Raw genomic sequence first — 19,328 nt, forward strand, 5'->3', positions numbered from 1 at the left:
AACCTACCCCTATTGGTCTACAGGGGTAAAGTTGGTCTACAGGGGTAAAGATAAAGTTCTTTTATCTTTGCAGGCCCTAATTTCCCCAAAAGTAAAACAAAGAGATTTGATATATTCTTAGATCGATAAAGACCCTTCCAGCCCCCCAAATTCTATGGCTCTAATCTTCTCTGCACATACTAGAAACGCCATGATTTCCTTCGTTAAGTTACTAGCCTACGCCCTTGCTGAGACTTGTAACCTAGTCTCATAGGCAATATATTTACAAACACTAGGGTAAATCATTTCTGTATGTAGCTAATCTCACCCATTTCATATCTCAAAGATCCTCCCCTTTCCTAGCTTCACTCACACCAAATTGGAAGGGGTTCTGTGGAGTAAAAGATCCTAAGAGGACAGTGTAGTTTCAGAGGTGCTCAAGCTTCAAGGATAAGAGTAACAGAAGCCAAAGTGTTTTTGAAGGATTCCCTCAAACCACCACACCTAGGGAGAGCCTCTCAGATTGTGTAACTGAATAAAATACCTAGTTGTGTCTTTCCTTCAGTAGCCATTCACCGCACGGAATCCCTACATTCTCTTAGCTCAAGATTTACCTCTCCAAAAGAGGTTAGAGTGGGAGAGAGCCAAAGCATAAGAGACTTAAAAACTGAGAACAAACTGAGGGTTGATGGGGGGTGGGAGGGAGGGGAGGGTGGGTGAGGGGTATTGAGGAGGGCACCTTTTGGGATGAGCACTGGGTGTTGTATGCAAACCAATTTGACAATAAATTTTTTTTTTAAGAGGTTTTCTCTTTAAATTTTTTTTAATGTTTTTTATTTATTTTTGAGACAGAAAGAGACAGAGCATGAACGGGGGAGGGGCAGAGAGAGAGGGAGACACAGAATCGGAAGCAGGCTCCAGGCTCTGAGCCATCAGCCCAGAGCCCGACGCGGGGCTCGAATTCACGGACCGCGAGATCATGACCTGAGCTGAAGTCGGACGCTTAACCGACTGAGCCACCCAGGCGCCCCACAATAAATTTCATACATTGAAAAATAAATAAATAAAATATAAATAAATAAATAAATAAATAAATAAATAAATAAAAGATTTACCTCTCCGGAAATACCTCTTCCAAACTAGCTTGCTATGCAAATGAATCTGTTTCTTCTCTCTCTGAGGTGACATATATTTTAAGTATTTAGAATATCCTTTGTATATATGCAAATTCCAGTGGTCTGATCTCCCTCAAAAGTCCACCTTTCAAGGGCAGAAACCACGTTTTCACTTTTCTGCATGATTCCACAATGTTTCATATTTCCAATGGTGCTTAAAATGTACCATCTACATAGAGTTTAAACTTCTAAATATAAAAACAAATAGACTAGGGGCACCTGGGTCGCTCAGTTGATTGAGTGTCTGACTCTTGATTTCAGCTCAGGTCATGATCCCGGGGTCATGGGATCGAACCCCTCATTGGGCTCTGCACTGAGTGTGGAGCCTACTTGAGGTTCTCTCTCTTTCCCTCTGCCCCACTCACACACACACTCTCTCGCTCTCTCAAATAAAATTTTAAAGAATAGACTAAAGATTTCCCATACAAAATGAAAAAACTGTTTCTTGAGATTTTTAATGGCAATCTCTCTCTTGACAATTCCTTTATGGGAGAAAGCAAGGATACCCATGAATCCTAACATCTTGCTCCCTACGCACTGGACTGCTCAACTGCTAACCTACAGGACTCAGTCTCTCACTTTTCAATGTGGCTCACTATCCAAAGAAATATCACCCATGAGTAAAGGCTATAATAAGAGAACACTTTAGGCATAAGGCTAAAGGTAGGAAGCCGGGGTGCCTGGGTGGCTCAATCGGTTAAGCGTCCGACTTCGGCTCAGGTCATGGTCTTATGGTTCGTGGGTTCAAGCAGCGTGTAGTGACAGCTCAGAGCCTGGAGCCTGCTTCGGATTCTGTGTCTCCCTCTCTCTCTGCCCCTCCCCTGCTCGTGTGCTATCTCTCTCTCTCTCTCTCTCAGAAACAAAAAAACATTTAAAAAAAATTAAACTTAGGAAGCCAACACATCAGGAAAGCTTAAAGGTAAGTCATTTGATTCTTTTGTTTTTCCTCCACATTTCTATCACCGGAGACAACATTTACCCACGTGAGAGGATCTTCCAATGCCACGGCCTTTAAGCTATAACCACTCATCACTGTGTGCCTCCTATATACAAGGCACTACAGTGATAAGTGACACAGAAAAGACACAAAGTGACACAGGAGTTCAGAAGAGGGAAAGAATACAGCTGATACTTTCACTGCTGTCTGTTTCACTATTTTGGTCATTAACAGAAAAGTCATGGAACCATCTGATGCTAAAAGTCCTTGGGAAGGACTTTAAAATTCCTGAATGAACAGGCAACATCTCCTGGGGAAAGAGGATGGAAATGGGCTGAGATCAAGTCATCTGCTCAAAACATCACCTGTGCCTTCAGGCCATCCGCAAATCTCAGAGGAAGGACTAAGTCTCCCACTCTGCTCAACTCCACAGGTCCTTGCTTCCCTCTATCATTTTCCCTTTATCAGCTTACATTGCTGCTGTTCCAGTGGCTCCTCCTTTGCTTTCAAACACACGTGCATCTTCTCACCTTCAGAAGGGGTTCTGCTAAGCCACAGCTAACTCAGCAGCCAGCTCTCAATTCCTTTTCATTGTGAAATGAAATAATGAGAGTTCTATACCCATTGTGTCCATTGCCTTATCAACTGATCCTTCTTTAGCTGCCTGCAATCTGCTGATATTGCCCAAGATCACAAATTGCCTAATGGACTTTCCTCTGGTGGGCGGGCAGGCAGGCAGGCACTCGTTCACTTTAGTCCCTCTCCCGCAGACGGCGCTCTGGATCACCCTCTGGGGTGACGGGAAGAGCACGGGATTTGAGTAAAGACAAATATGAGAAAATCAGGTGAGTTGACTTGAAACAAATTACTTAGCCCTTGAGCCTCTGCTTCTTTACCTTTCAAATGAAAATAATATCACCAACCTCATAGGTTTGTTTAAGGATTGTAAGTTAGATAAACCACCTGGCACTGTGTTTGGCACATGTACGTATGTACTTGATAACTGTCTGTTCCCCTTTCTGGGTTAATTAACTACTGTGTTCAGATTCTCCTCCTATCTGCTCGCACTTCCTTCACTGGCTCCTACTACTCCTTCCAACTATGACTCTTCTCCAAATCTCAATCATTGGACTTTTGTTCTTTTCTTCATGCTCTTCCCAGCATAACAGGCATCCACTCTCATGACTTCAGGTATCTCTCCTCTGCAGCAGACTCCCAGATCTATTTCTATAGGTCTTTTCAACCTAAGCTTCAAACCCACTTTGTCAGTGCTTTCCTGAGCATTACCACTTATAGGTCCTACAATCAATTTAAATCCAACACGTATGTGAAAAAGACTTTCATCTTATATTTTTTCATTAACTCTGATCATATATAAGTCATCATTTTTTATACACTAAAGCACTGTTTAATGGCCATAATGTAATGAATGGACTTTGATGAAACCTTTCCTCTACTGGGGAAAGAGGAGAGAGACTCAGCTGTGTGAATCATTGCCAAATGTCCCAGAGGTATGAGAAGCTTAGAGTTTAGGCCTAAGAAGGCTAGATGTTTGCCAGAAATAAGATATCCATCATCACTGCCTCACAAATCAATTCTCAACTAAGTGGATTTCGCAGACTGGAAATAAGAATGAAACCAAATTAAGAGACTAATGGTGGATTCAGTGGAGCTAAACAAACAAAAACAGTTTTCATTTTAGAAGAGTTGGTAACTTCCTCTGAATGAAGTACGATACACAATCCCCCAGAGCAGTGTCTGTTCAACTGTGCTAGACTATCTGGGGGCATGCACAATTCAGTTTTCCGCAGACCCCTACAAATCTCTGTTGTCTTCTATCCAGCCTGATATGCATATTTATGTTGCACGCCGGTCCCCTGTAGTCATCTGAGTTAGTAACACTTGATTTCAAGGCTTTTGGATATGAGAATTTAGAGGCTGATGAAGTCCTTCACTATTAGGATTGCCACAATCAGAAATCTTCTCTTGGAAATGAGTGATTTTATTCCACTTGTATTTGTTATGTTGATTTCCTTTTTACTTTCCCTCAGGTTTTTGATAAATTTTCTTTGGAAAATATCAACCCCTATAATTCTTTGTAAAAGGAAAATAAAGAAACAGGCCTTTTAATACATCCTTGGGCCCAAAAGAAAAGAGGTGGTGGCCGGTGGCAGCAAGGCTCAAGAGTGACTACAGGAACCACATTGGGAAAACCCCAGAGGAGGCAAAATTCTGAAGAAATGTAGCTGAGAAACATATGCAGCCATTCCTTCCTCTCTGGAGATTTTCATTCCAGAGCTCAAATACTGGTGGATTTGTGTTTTAAATAAGGAAAACCATTCCTTTGTATGCCCAAGATTAGATTTAATTGAGCCCCACCCATGATTTTCCTAGTCTGTCAACAGTACCACTATTCTTGAGCTCACATAGGCATACCACGGACAGACTAATCTTCCCAAAGATCACTTTCCTATGTCAATTCTCCAGCCAAAACTTTCCACAGCTTCCCACTATCTACGACAGAAATGAGTAACTACAAGAAGGAAGTGCTCATCTCCTTCCTAGGAGATGTGCCGGTTTGAGAATCACTGCCTGTAATGATAGATGTTAATAACTGAACACAAACTGGCAAATAAATGGCATGCTGGCAGAAAAAAAAAAAGCTGAAACACATTTACCCTCAGAACGAAGTACCAATCTTCCAGAGCAGCATTTAAGGCCCCCCAACAACCTAGCCTGAAGTTATTATCTTGCTAACCTTTTTTTCTACTAATCCTCTCCCACTCATTATTATTTTACAGCCTTCACCCATGTGCTTCCCAGCTAAAATGTCTTCCACTGAGTTCCCTAGCAAAACCGAAACCGAAAACAAACATGGAAGTCCCGATCAAGTCCTGCCTTTTGCAGGAAGCTTCTTCCGATCACTCCACTACCGTGGCCCCTATCACCATTCATTAAGCACAGCAAAAGCTCTTTGACGATAATATTCTCATACCCTGTCTGCTCACAGAACCTGGCATGGTGCATATATCTCACGGAGAATACTGGGAGAATGAATTAGCCACAGGGTTCTCTCAATCAGAGAACTGACATGCATGCTGGTAGGGAGGACAGTCTCCTGCATCTAGACTTATCCTTCTTTACGATGTCCATGAAGGCATACTGGGTCCTGTGCCTTCCTCTACATACTGAATACCAGGCATATGGTAGCAGGGCAGCCCTTCTAACTGTGGAGGGAGAGCCCAGAGAGAGGAAAATTTGAGGAAAGAGGAAACTTAAGAACTTACTTTTGGCTGTATGACTAATGTTCTTTCCAGGATTTTGGTAGGTTCCTATTCTTTTGGTTTTTGTGATATTTAATTTCTTAACTGGTCTAAAAAACAGGTTCTGGGGTCACTCAGTAAGAAAAGATTCAAGGTTGATAGTTCATCCCAAAGTTGGGACTATCTCCCAATAAACAGGCAGGTGAGAGAATGGCAATCAGACAGCAATTCTTTCCTTAGGCTCCTCATCTATTTATAGTAGGGCTATCTAGATCTCGGGCTACCCACAGGTGATCATTTCACGGCCTATTCATAAGGTAAGGAAAATAAAGAGGAGTGGGAAGATAAGATTCATTCATCCATTCAACAAATATTTATTTCATGCCTACTGTGTGTAGAGGCACTGTTCTATGCACTTTGGATAAACCAGTGCACAAAACATATATACTTGTCTTTGCTGAGCTTACACATTCTAACAGGGGGAAGATACCATAAATGATGAATATAATGAAATAAGGAAATTTTATAATATGTTGAAAGTGAGTGCTATGGAAAAAATTAAAAGTAGAGCTTGGTAAAAATGAAATGGGAGTGCCATGTACAGAGGGGCAAGGATGTGGCTTGCAATTTTAAATAGGATACTCAGGGTAAACTCCATTGTGAAGGTGACATTTGAACAAAACCATGTATTATATTTTTGAGACACCTCCCCTTAAGAGGTGTAACTTAATTACCCTCCCATTGAGTGTGGCCTGAACTTAGTGACTCACTTCTAATGAAGGGATTACAGTAAGATAGTGATGGGCTGTCACTTCTGAGATTAGGTTGTAAAAAGACTGCAGCTTCCATTTTGGTCTTAGTCTGTCTCTTGGATCACTTGCTCTGGAGGAAGCCAGGACCATGTAATGTGAGCAGCCCTACGGAGAGGCCATATGACAAGGCAATGGCACCTCCTGCCAACAGCCACATGAGAGAGCCTGGAAGTGAAATCTCCAGCCCCTTATGATAATGGCATTCCCAGCCAACACCTTGACTGCCACTTCATGGGAGACCCTGAGCCAGAAATCACCCAGCTTAAGCTGCTTCCAAATCCCTGACCCTCAACACTGTTTGTTGTTTTAAACTATGACATTTTGGAGTAATGTGTTATAAAGAAGTAGATGACTAAATTTTTTTTTTTTTACATTTATTTATTTTTGAGAGACAGAGAGAGACAGAGTACAAGCAGAGGAGGGGCAGCGAGAAAGGGAGACACAGAATCCGAAGCAGGCTCCAGGCTCTGAGCCGTCAACACAGAGCCCAACGCAGGGCTCGAACCCATGAACCGTGAGATCATGACCTGAGCCGAAGTCGGTCGCCTAACCAACTGGGCCGCCCAGGAGCCCCAGTAGATAATTAATATAGACAAAAAGGAAGTGAGGGAGTTGGCCACACAAATATCTGAAGAAAGAGCATTCCAGGCAGAGGAAACAGGCTGCAAAGAGGACTAAAAGCAGGTGGTAGTCAGAGAGAGTTAGAAAAACAGCACAAGGCCAGTGTGGATGCAGTGGAGTAAAAGAAGGAGAAAGTGGTAGGAGATGAGGTCAGAAAGGTAACAAGCAAAGTCCATGGGGCACCTGGGTGGCTCAGTCGGTTAAGCATCCAACTTCGGCTCAGGTCATGATCTTGTGGTTCATGAGTTCGAGCCCCACATCGGGCTCTGTGCTGACAGCTCAGAGCCTGGAGCCTGCTTCCAATTCTGTGTCTCCTCTCTCTGCCCCTCCCTTGCTCATGCTCATGCTCTCTCTCTCAAAAATAAACAAACATTTAAAAAAAAAAAAAAGAAAGGTAACAAGATCCAGATCATATAGGATTTTGCTCTATAAGTGTAATGTGAAGCCAATATGAAGGACTTTGAGCAGGGGAGTATCATGATGTGATCTGTGTTTTAGTAAGATCGCTTTGTTGGTAATGGGCCAGAAGGAGGCATAGGTAGCAGCAGGGATACCAGTAAGGAGGTTACTGCAATAATGCAAGAAAGAGACAAACATGGCTCAGACCAGAAGGGTAGCAGCAGAGGTGAAAGTATGCATGTGTTTTGAAGGAAGAGCCAACAGGAGATCCTGATGGACTAGAGGCAGGATGTGAGAGAAAGAAGTCAAGGATGACTCCAAAGTTTATGGCCCTAGCAAGTGAAAGAATGATGTTTCCATCAACTAAGATGTGAGGAGGCTGTTGGAAAAGCAAATTTGGGGGTAAGATTAGGAGTTCAGTTTTGGACACATTGAGTTTGACACTCTGGCGGACTTCCGCGCGGATATGTTGAGCAGGCAGCCCAGAGTCTGGGGGGAAAGTCTAAGAATAAAAATTAAATTCGGGATTCATCAACAAGGTGGTCAAAGCCACAGACTACATGAGATCACTAAAGGAGTGAGTGAAAAAATATAAGAGCACCAAGGACTGAATGCTGGGCACTCCGACATGAAGAGGTAATAAGGGAGAAGAACAAGCAAGCGGTTTGGAGATGGAGCAACCAATGAAGTAGGATGAAGGACAGGACAGTATCATACGATGGAAGCCATGTGAAGAAAATCTTGAGAAGGAATTAACCAGCATTATATTTAAATTTTTTTAATGTCTGTCTAGTTTTGAGAGAGAGAGAGAGAGAGAGAGAGAGAATGCGTAATTGGGGGAGGGGCAGAGAGAGAGGGAGACACAGAATCCGAAGGCTCCAGGCTCTGAGCTGTCAGCACAGAGCCTGACGTGGGGCTCATCCCCATGAACCACGAGATTATGACCTGAGCCAAAGTTGGACACGTAACCAACTGAGCCACCCAGGTGCCGCAGAATTAACAAGCATTATAAAGGAAAAGCCTAAATGAGAAAAGATCAGCGAACTCAATTTTCCCTGCCCTCCCATCCTTCTTTTTCATTTCCATATCCTCCCTTATGCCAAATGCCATGGCAGAGATATGTACAAGAGGCTGTGGGAATAGCAGGATAGTGTCCCTGTGCCTGAAAGGAGAGCAGACTGCGGAAAGGAAAAACTGTCATGGAAAACACAAAAGAGATGATGTCTGTGCAGAGTCAGGAAAGCTAAATAGGAATCTGCCACGAGGACGAGACGGAAAAGAATACCAGGCAAGTTGGTCAAGAGATGTATGGGCATTAAGGCTTCAGTGTGGTAGGGGCCCCTGAGTGGCTTCGTCTGTTGAGTGTCTGACTTCGGCTTCGGCTCAGGTCATGATCTCACTGTTCGTAAGTTCAAGCCCCACATTGGGCTGGCTGCTGTCAGCTTGTCAGTGCAGAGCCCACTTTGGATCCTGTCCCCCTTTCTCTGCCCCTCCCCCGCTTGCACTCTTCCAAAACTAAATAAATATTTTTAAAATTTTCTAAATAAAAAAAATAAAATAAAGACTTCAGTGTGGGAGAGTGACAGAGGATCAGACTGCAGAGGTCAAGAGGACCAAATCATATGCCATGACCTTGTGTGAATGACCTTGTGTGCCATGCAAGGAGTTTGAACTTTATCCTGTAGGCAACCGGGAACCCCTAAATGACTCTAAGCAATCTGGTTTTCTGTTTCTGTTTCAAAGAGATCACTCTGACAGAACGCAAATTCAACTGGAGGGGAATAAGGACTGACTGAGTGACAAGCTAGGACGCTACTGGAAGGTCAAACCAATAAAAGGGGGACGGGGGTGGGTGTGCTAATCTAAGGCAATGAACGCCGGAATAGAGAAGAGCAGATTCAAAAGAGAGTTGACAAGTTAGGCTTTGAAAGTAAGGACAAAGAGAAAAATGGGTAACTCTCAAGTTTCCAGCTTAGGAAGCTGAAGAGATACTGATACGATTCCCCAAGATAAGGAATATAGGAAGAGAAATGGGTTTAGGGGAGTAGATGGTTTCTTTTGGACAAGTTTAGGGCATTGCATGTGGGGCGTCCAGGTGGACATGTCAAATGTGCAGAAAAAAATACGGGCTGCAGCATAGTAGAGACATAAGATTGGCACTCACTGGTGTACTTGTGACAGTTGAAACTGGGGTCTGGATGAGATGCCCCAGAGAGGGAAGGGTGAGTGGATAAGGACAGGATCTTGAGTAACACTAACATTTAAGGGGCAGGTAAAGAATGGAACACTGGCCAAGGAAACCAAGCAGAGGCTATCTGTGAATGAACTCAACAGGACAGCAGATTCCAGGTTAAAAGATCATCTTCCCCAGGGATCACTGATATAACCTCTAGCTTTCTAAGAGCAGCAGTGAGTATCTTCACAACTTGAAGCATCTGCTCTAGCATCAGGCTGCAACCAGACAGAGAATGAACACAGTAACTTAAAACTAGACAGGACACAAGGCTACATTTAGGACGCTGAGTCAAATCAATGCTACCTATAGGTACATAACTATAACCATATAATAGACATTGGTGAAGGCACTATACCGAACAGATTAATTTAAATCTTACAAGGCATGCAGCCTGCAGCAACGGGAATGACTGGCTATGCTGAATACTCTCCTCTGAAGATAGGGAAGGAGAGAATCCGTTAAGGCCCCCTCCCTAAGGAAGCCAACTTCACGCAACCGCTCAGGTTTTGGTGTTAAGGGCTGATTCCCCGCCAGGGGTTGCCAGCTGCAGAGGGCGGGGCTCTATTTTGGGCTGCCTGCTGTCCCTGAGCCTGGCCGCGTCTGGTTTGAGCAGCATGCAGCCCCAGTGACTCACACACCCATGCAAACCGCCTGTGGCTCAGTGGCACGGCCTCGGAATGCCAGCCTCAGGCCAGCTCCCTCCTCACCCCATTACACTGGGATAAATAAATAAAGAGCCCGCCAGCAGCCGCACAGCCTGATGGCAACCAGATGGAGAGAGGGAGGCATGGACACGGCCAGGGGAAGGAACTCCCTCCAGTGGACTAGAGTGAGAGAGGGCCATGCCAGCCCCATCCTCCTAAACTTCTTTAACACAGTTCCTACTGCCATGTGGTAATAGTCCCCCATTCCTGGACTCATCTTCCATTCCTGATGGTGCCTCCCAGCCCCCAGTCCTAGGAAATGCTCTTTATGGGGATCTTCCCTCTATGAAGATCATACCAGCAGCCACTCCATCCAGCCAACTTGAGGAACACTGCCAGTACTCCCCCTGCGATCAGGCCACCATCGACTGGCCCCCTGGGGCTCCCTGGAAATGCGAAATCGAAGGCTCTTGGCGGGAGAGGAAAAACAAAAGAACTAAATATGAAGATGTAACCCCTGTTCAACCCTTAAATATTTTTCCTGGCCTTAGTCTCCTAGAAACTTCCCTGCCCTACTGCCCTCTGTGCTCTATCTCTATGGCCTCTAGCCTAGAACTAGGAAAAACAGACCCTAGGCACTGACCGCATGGCCCTCTGACATCAGCCGTGGCCCCCCTCTACCTTCATCCCGAGCTCTCTGTCCCCGGTTTGTTTATCTTCCTATGTTGCTTATTTTGATGGCACATCCTTTCAGCTGTCTTGGGTGACCCCATGACCCTTCTGTGTCCTGTTTGTAGGACCCCGGGCAAGAAGAGTAACTGAAAAGGTACAGTGGCCCTAAGAAATTCTGCAGTCCCGTTAGGAAACGGGTTCTAGCGGCTATGCAGGACATTCAGTGATCCCAGAGGACACTGCAGTGATCCCAGAGGTCACAAGAATTCCACATTGTCCTAGCCCTTAACTCTCCTCTAATTGGTGTATACAGCCAGTTAGCGTGGCAAAACAAAATAGGGATGATCCCAGATAAGAAATGTAGGCGGTTCTAAACATACAGCTACAGCTACATGACCTTAGGCAAGTCATTTAACCTCTCTGGGGCCCAATTTCTTAATCTATGAAATGGAAAGCTACAGCCACTTGTCTCTCAGCTCCTTTGCAGATATATAAAATTCCGTAAGTCTATGTGGTTTGGGTGTGATCCACCCAGTACTTAGAAGACCAGTATTCCTGAAGTAATTGGTTCCAAAACACCAATATTCTTCCAGGGTTGGCACCAGGACTCTCCATGCTTTCTCATTCGATTCTGCAGGATTGCCCCCACCCCAAAGCATGGAAGAGAGGAGCTTCCAATTTTACAAGTGAGTAAATGGAGGCTCTGAGTACTGATTTATCCGAAGCTGCAAAATAAACCAAGAGAATAACTGAATACCCCAAATAGAGGTCTCACAAGCAGCACTGTATGCACAGGCCACACCGCCACACTTTTCATGAAATTCCCCTAGCACGGATTTACCAACATCTTCATCCACAAACTTAGTGAGAACCTACGACTCCTAGGCACTCTGTTCAGTGCTGGGGATACAGAAAAGCATTCAACACAGTCCTTGTCCTCAAACTGTCCACAGATCAATGGAGGAGAAAGGCATAGTCTTGCAGACATATAAACAGTAATATCACAAAGCTGTAAGTGGTAAAACAGAGGTAGGAACCAAGGTACTATGGTGGCGGGAAGAAGGACTATCTTTACAAGGAGAGTCTGGAAAGGTCTCCCAAAGAATCCAAAGCTGACACTTCAAAGATTAATAGAAGTTTACAAGGTAGATAAGGCCAGGGCGTTGGGCATTATAGATTAAGGGAACAATGTATGCCAAGACATAAAGGCTGAAGAAAGGCACTTTGGCAATTCAAAGTCATTGTCTGTCACTGAAGTATAAAGTTCATAAAGAAAAATGTTAAGAAATCAAGATGGATAAGTATGTGGGCACTAGATCAGGAAGGGACCTCTCTGCTGGGCTAAGACGAAGCTTTGCATTGTTTAACTAAGGGGCTGAAGCAGGGAATTAGCATGTCACCCCCGGCCTGTGTTAACCTCCTTAATACCTACACTTATGGACAGAGGAAGCTATCTGGCAGAAAAATGGCCTAGGAAATCTCTCTGTGGCAAGTGTAATGGTCTCTCTTTCCCCATGAAGACTTGAAATCTCCCCTGCTTCAGGACTCAACAGTACATGCTTTCCTTCTTCTCCAGAGTTAAATTGCTTCAGTAGGTGGACTGAGCACTCAACTCGCATTTTTTGCTCTTAGTGTTAAGACCCCAAGCATCATGGCGTCTTGGCTTGGCCAATGCACAGAGGCAGAACAGAAGGTTCCAAGTCAAGAACACCTGCTTTAGGCCTAGCCCTGTGAAAAACATTAATTTCATGTTCAAAAGAAATATGAGTCACCGTCCCTGTCCACAAAGAGTTTACAAATTAGCCTAGATGACAAGACAAAAATATGAATAATCTATACAGAACGCAATATTATAATAGCATTATTTGCTTACATAGTAAAGTACCAACTTGGGTAACACATATAATTAGAAAACAGGGCAATAATACTAAGGTACTCACTGTACAACTAACCAGTCCCAAAAGAGTTAGAGAAGGAGAAGATCAATATTGACTGTTATTATCAAAGGTCACTATTATTAATACTCCCCCTGTTTGGCATTTAATAGATGTTTCTTTTGGCCAAGCTCAATCCTTAGAAGGGAAACCTAGGCAGGAGCTTCTGACAGGCCACAATTATCTACTCCCCATTCATTCCTTTGCCAGTCCCCTTGTATAAACACTGTGATTTTCCACAGCCTACTGTGCCCACAAGACAGTCCCCAAATGGTACCCTGTGCTTTTCACCTTCCTCTGCTGCGGGATGTTGAAGGGGCCTGGATAAGTAATAATAACTAGCCCCCCACCCTGTAATCCAGACCTGCGATCTGATCTCAACAAGCAAAAATTTATCAACTGGTCAACCAAACTTTCCAAGGTTAGAGAATTCCAAATGAAATCCCTATGTTAACAGAGATGTTTTACAAATGTTAACCAGCCCACTTTCGCCTGTTATATTCTTGCCCCCTATTTCACCCTATCTTCCCCAATGTGCATCTCAAGTTTCATCAGATTTTCTCTAGGCACCTTTTTCAGAGAAAGGACTTCCCAACCATGGAAGCGAGCTAACACCCAAAACGCGTGAGAAAATAAAGCAAAGTTGCTCAAGGAGAAAGAAAGTTCTTATTGTTGCATACACTACCTCTACCATAAATTGTTCCAAGAAGGAATTTTCTTCAAATGGCTCTGTCTTCAGCCGATCTGTAATAAGAAGGGATACAGAAAAGAAATATTAGTCTTAGGATGAGCTTCTTGACTGTGAGAAGGAAAAGAAACAGAGCCCAAGATTTCTTGGGAACGAGCATAAACATGCAACACCCAGAGTCCAGCAGGAGAAGGGATGAGAGTGTGTGAGCAAACAGGAGGAGGAAAGGGTGATTAGCCACACAGGACATGTTCGGTGGCAGCATGTGCTCTTAGGAGTTTTTCCTGCCACGAAGACAAAGGTCAAACTGAGTTTTTATTCTGAAGCTGAAACTCTAGCACTTCCCAAGGTCCCAAGTCTGTGTCGCCCTCGTACAATTTTGTATAGAGCTGTTGGCCCTTTTCCAAAGTCCCCCCTTGCCATAACCTAGGCCATGGCTGGACTCAGTTACAGCTTCTATGGCTACTGGACACCAGCCAAGTCCTCAAGGCAGAGAGAAGTGTCACCCAGCATCTGGTCAGCATCTCCCCAGGGAAACCCATCTCTAATGCAAACGACTCTCCCCTTTTCTGAGGCCCTTTGACCATCTGAACCATTCCCCTCGCAACACCCCCAAAGAATACCCTCTCACCTCGGCTCAGCACAGCCCCACTCTCCTGGTAGTCCTGGATCTCTAGATCTTTCATTCGAAGCAAGGTTGCTAGCTCCCTCCCTTGGCACTGCAAGGCCAGGCTCATGCCCATGAGAGGACGAATCAAATGCTGGGAGACCTTTCATAGAAGAGACGTCCATCAGCCAACAGACACTTACAGAGTACTCCCTAACACTATATTAGGAACTAGAAAAAATATTGAAAAATAAATGTTTTCACAGGGACTTACAGTTTCATAGGTAAGCAATCCATCTACACAAATACCGTAATAAAATAATTAAATAGGTATGCGAAAGAAGTTCAAGGGTTTTCTTCGCAGCACGGATAAAAGGATGGGAAGAATAGAGGAGAACACAGGGACAGATAACCCAGAGTGGCAACTTAAAGAGAAGGACGTGGGGTGCCTGGGTGGCTCAGTCAGTTAAGCATCATCTCTTGATTTCAGCTTAGTTCATGATCTCACGGTTTGTGAGTTCAAGCCCCACATTGGGCTCCATGCTTACAGCACCGAGCCTGCTTAGGATTCTCTTTCTCTCCCTATCTGTCCCTCCCCCACTCATGCTCTCTCTCTTTTTGTCTCTCTCTCTTTCTCTCTCTCAAAATAAAGAAATAAACTTAAAATTTGTTTAAAAAAGAAGAAAATAAAGAGAAGGATGTGACAGAGTTGATAAGAGGAAGGTGTTGCCTCAATTCTCCTCAGAGACTGAGGGACAAAAGCGGAAACCCAAGTAACCTTCAGGAAAGTAGGTGTGGCTTAAACAGAGTGAGCTAGCTGGCGTATAACAGAAGACAAAAACCAACAGAGAGTAGAGAGCCTTGGGTCAGTCTCAGATTAAACCCAGACACTGATTACGAGCCATTTCAGGGCTGCCAATAGCCCAGAATGAGCCCAGAGTTTCAATTTGCTCCCACAAATGCACCAAAGTCTCAGGTCATAGTAACAGAAGCCAGCCAGTCACCAAGAGGCCAGCCTGGGAAGGAACAAACCGACTAGCACACCTTGCTCTTAACAAGAGATAAGAAGGATGTGAGCATAGCCACACCACCGAGCAGCTAAGATGGTATTCTCACATGATAATACACAGCTATATAGAAAAATCATTTAATTCACCTACGCAAGGTATTCAGTAGCTTTAGAAAGGAGAAAGCCATAGCGAAAGAAAAAAGCTAAAATCAATCATCTCTCTGTGGCTAGTGCATGCTATCGGAGTTCCTCTCCCTACCCCCGAGCAGATGAGCTAAAGGAGGCACTAAGAAGAAATGCCCTAGATCAGAGTCAGCAACATTTTCTGTATGAGCCAGGTAGTCAGTATTTTCAGCTCTGTGGCTCATACAGTCCCTGTCACAATAGTCAATTCTGCTATTGTAGCAGGAAAGCACCCACAGACAACGTGTACTACATCAGGGTGCTGGGGTTCCAATGTAACTCCTGAAAAATAGGCAGCAAGCCAGAGGTGGCCCACTGGCCGTAGTACACCAACCCCCACATTTCTCTAAGGACAAATTAGGAGAAGAGATGGGGTGGGGGGGGGGGGGGAGGCATAGGTGACAAGGATTAGTGGCAGCTGCTTTTGTACCAGCACCAGGACCCAAGAAGTGCAGGGTACTGACACAGAGTGGAAGGCCAGAAATCAAGTCTAGCTTGATTTGGTATTGCAGGGGTTGAAGTGAAAGTAATTACAACTGGTAACCAAACAGTGTCACCGTCCATCTGGTAACAGCCTTCAAATAACAGAAACTCCTGGGGTGCCTGGGTGGCTCAGTCAGTTAAGTATCTGACTTCGGCTCAGGCCATGATCTCATGGTTTGCGGGTTTGAGTCCCGTGTCGGGCTCTGTGCTGACAGCTCAGCGCCTGGAACCTGCTTCAGATTCTGTGTCTCCCTCTCTCTCTGCCCCTCCTCTACTCATGTTCTGTCTCTGTTTCTCTCTATCAAAAATAAATAAACATTTAAAAAAATGAAATAAAAAATTTTTAATTAATTAATTAATTAAAAAATAAATAAATAACAGAAACTCCTAACGTAATAACCAGCCTCTCTCTGGGAATCCACCTTAATAGCAATTTCTTTGAGTGGTAGTAAATATAACAACATGAAACACAATGAGAAACTGTTTTTAACCAATGCCATGTTCTAATTGAATATGGTAATACCATACCAAGCACCTGAAATGATCTATCAGACTCTAATGTCTACATAGCAAAAAAAAAAAAAAAAAAAAATGTAAGCTTTTTATCAGTAAATATTTCAATTTCTCCAACAATTTCATAAGATTGGGTTACACCACTCTGGATTATCAGGGTATAACTCATTTCAAAGTTAGATGAACACTAATATAGATAAGTATGACAAGGCATGTGGCTGAAGTAACAGATTTCAGAGCAAATCCACAGATACTACAAGGAAAAATCTTGAAGTACTTCAGGAGGTCAGGAACACCCCACCCCTTCATTTACAGACAACAATATATGAAGAGAAGGAGTTCACTAAGTCAATTCAACAAATAACTACTGTGTGCCTCATACATATTCTGACCCTTTGAGGCTTCTGCCCTCAAAGAGCTCACAACAGTTAAGGAGGCCAGGAAGTGTGGTGGATATAGAGGCAGGAGCTGCCGATCTTTTCCAGAGGAAAAGCTACTTATAACTTCCTCCGATGTCTTCATATTTCCCATTGAAATATTTACAAGTCAGAGGCAGGAGAGCAGAATGGCAGTTATCAATCCCGAGATGAATTCTATCAGGTTTGGATATAGTGAAGAGCGCAACAGACTGGGAATGACATCTAGATTCCAGCTCTGGTTCTGAGAGCACCTAGATGTGAAAATGGCTTAATCCCAAGCACCTTCAAGGTCCTTATCTTTTTCAAGGGAAAATTACGGAGTCAGAGTATTTGCTCTCACACGTCCGCTATAATGCTAAAAGTTCAGTAATACTACATATGTTCTCGATTTACTCTTCACGATTCCATAGTAAGGCTGTGACTGGCATCTCCCCTTTAGAGATGAAGAAACCAAGTCTCATAAAAATTCAATTATTGGGGCAACTGGGTGGCTCAGTCAATTAAGCGTCTGACTCTTGATTTCAGCTCAGGTCATGATCTCAGGGTTCATGAGTTGGAGTGCAGGCTCTGTCAGGGCAGAGTCTGCTTGAGATATTCTCTCTCCCTCTCCCCCTCTCTCTCTTTGCCCTTCCCCTGCTTGCTCTCTCTGTCTCTCTCTCAAAATAAATAAAAATTAAAATTAAAAAGTTACATTAGATACTAGGAAGAACGAAGGAAGAAGGGATAAAGGGAGTTGGCTGGAAGCAGAAATGGGCTAGGAAGCGGTGACCCAAAGCTCTACATATTCCATGATATCCCGCAGAGCCTTGAGAACTAGTAAGTCATTAGTGTGAACATCCTGTGTTGTACCCTCCTGTTCTCCTGCATGACTAGTAAGAGTTAAGCTGCGTAATCTCTCTGGAAGACAATTTGGCATTATGTGAGCAAGAGTAAAATTACAAATATTCCTCGATTTAGCTATTCCACTGCTAGTTTACTCACACGTTTACACATAGGAAAAGTAAATACAAGGACAGTCACCAGGCATAACAACAAAAGAATGGAAACAACTTAAGAGTCTACTAGTAGCATATCAATTAAATACATGTTGATATATTCATTAAATAAAACTCTGTTACCATTAAAGAATATTAAGGCAGATCTCAATATATTGCTATGAATGATTTCTAAGTTCTAGAATTAAGTGATGGATTATGTGGATAGCATGCTGCCATTTGTGAAAATGCACACACACACACCCAGATACGTATTTGACTGAGTATGTACATACTTACATATATGCAAACCTATGTACAGCTTTAAGAATTCACAAGATGGCATCCGTAGTTGCTTTAAAGAAGGAAAAGGAGCGACTAGAAAAAGGAGTAGAAAGACCTATTTTTTCACACTAGACCTTTAAATGCTATTTGAAATGCTTGTCTTTTGCATGAATTACTCATTGAAAAAAAATGAAATAAAAACTATCACAACAATGAGTAACAAACAAAAATTATGACTGTGTGACCTCACAGACACACACACGAGCCTGAAATAGTATCCGCCTACACCCTTGACAGTGTCCACTGGCTCTAACTTTTTCCCTGTAAAGCCTCCTCAGGTTCAGGGGTTTCCCTGGGATGGCATGCTTCTTCTTTTTTTAATAATAAATATATTATTTTACCTTAAAGCACTATTGTTCACCAACTGATCCATACTCACATCTCCCTGTGGCCAGTCAGGACTGATTCCACTCCAAACACTAATGCTTCTTTCCTTATTGCAGCTGCCCAATTAGAGAAATTTGCCTACAACAGCTAGTTTTCCCTTTACATGGTATTTTCCATTCTAATATCATTATATAAGTGCTCTTTATTCTTTCAGGGAGAAAAAACAAAAAACAAAAACATTTGAGCCCACCAGCCTCCTAGGAGACCTGCCTCCGAAATCTCACTATTCTGAATTTCTAGGGCTGTGTGATGCAAAATGAGACTAGCTATAGCTGGCGCTTCCCAAAGGCAGCCTTAATGTTTTGGTCCCGGAACAGGCATTATCAAGGGAACAGTGCCCCCTGGTGTTACTTAGAAAAAGTTAACAGGGTTTTGAACAAAAGAGCGACCGACGTCTAAAGAAGGATGGAAATTTTCATCAAAAATTTCAATTAAAAACAACAGGTATCAATGACTGCTATCTGCTAAGCACTGCTGATGGACCTTAGAAAGTCTGAGATGAGAGGCGCCTGGGTGGCTCAGTCGGTTAAGCGAGTGATTTCAGATCAGGTCATGATCTCACAGTTCATGAGTTCGAGCCCGTCGCCGTCTTCCGGCTCTGGGCTGACAGCTCAGAGCCTGGAACCTGCTTCAGATTCTGTGTCTCCCCCTCTCTCTGCCCCTCCCCCGACTCGTACTCTGTCTCTCTCTCTCAAAAATAAATAAACATAAAAAAATGTTTAAGAAAGTCTGAGGTGAATGAGAAGTAGTTCTCCGCAGCACCCAAGCCCAGCTTTACTGGATTCTAGATCAATGGGGCGCCTGGGTGGCTCACACAGTTAAGCATCTGACTTCGGCTCACGTCATGATCTACTTGCGGTTTGTGAGTTGGAGCTCTGTCTTGGGCTCTGTGCTGTCAGCTCAGAGCCTGGAGCCTGCTTCAGATTCTGTGTCTCCATCTCTCTCCCCTCCCCTGATCACGTTCTCTCTCTCTCTCTCTCTCTCTCTCTCTCTCTCTCTCTCTCTCTCAAAAATAAATAAACATTTAAAAAAAATTTTTTAAACACGT

The 19,328-nt window shown here is 43.7% G+C and overlaps 1 protein-coding gene and 1 long non-coding RNA gene across 6 annotated transcripts in view; one reads left to right on the plus strand and one right to left on the minus strand.

Annotated features, from left to right (window-relative positions):
- NHEJ1 (non-homologous end joining factor 1) overlaps positions 1-19,328 on the minus strand; it is an 82,291-nt gene that overhangs the window by 57,886 nt on the left and 5,077 nt on the right. For all 5 annotated transcript variants that reach the window (XM_045481308.1, XM_045481305.1, XM_045481306.1 and 2 more), the window contains exons 4-5: positions 13,992-14,130; positions 13,358-13,416 (exon numbers count right to left, since the gene is read on the minus strand). In XM_045481308.1, coding sequence (XP_045337264.1) covers positions 13,358-13,416; positions 13,992-14,130 — 198 coding nt within the window. The remainder of the gene's footprint in view (positions 1-13,357; positions 13,417-13,991; positions 14,131-19,328) is intronic.
- On the plus strand, positions 2,824-5,075 carry LOC123599489. Its single transcript, XR_006713168.1, has 2 exons — positions 2,824-2,936; positions 4,893-5,075. It is a non-coding gene; the product is annotated as an uncharacterized LOC123599489 (long non-coding RNA).

Source organism: Leopardus geoffroyi, chromosome C1 (assembly GCF_018350155.1).
Source record: "Leopardus geoffroyi isolate Oge1 chromosome C1, O.geoffroyi_Oge1_pat1.0, whole genome shotgun sequence".
In the NCBI taxonomy this organism is placed as follows: Eukaryota; Metazoa; Chordata; class Mammalia; order Carnivora; family Felidae; genus Leopardus; species Leopardus geoffroyi.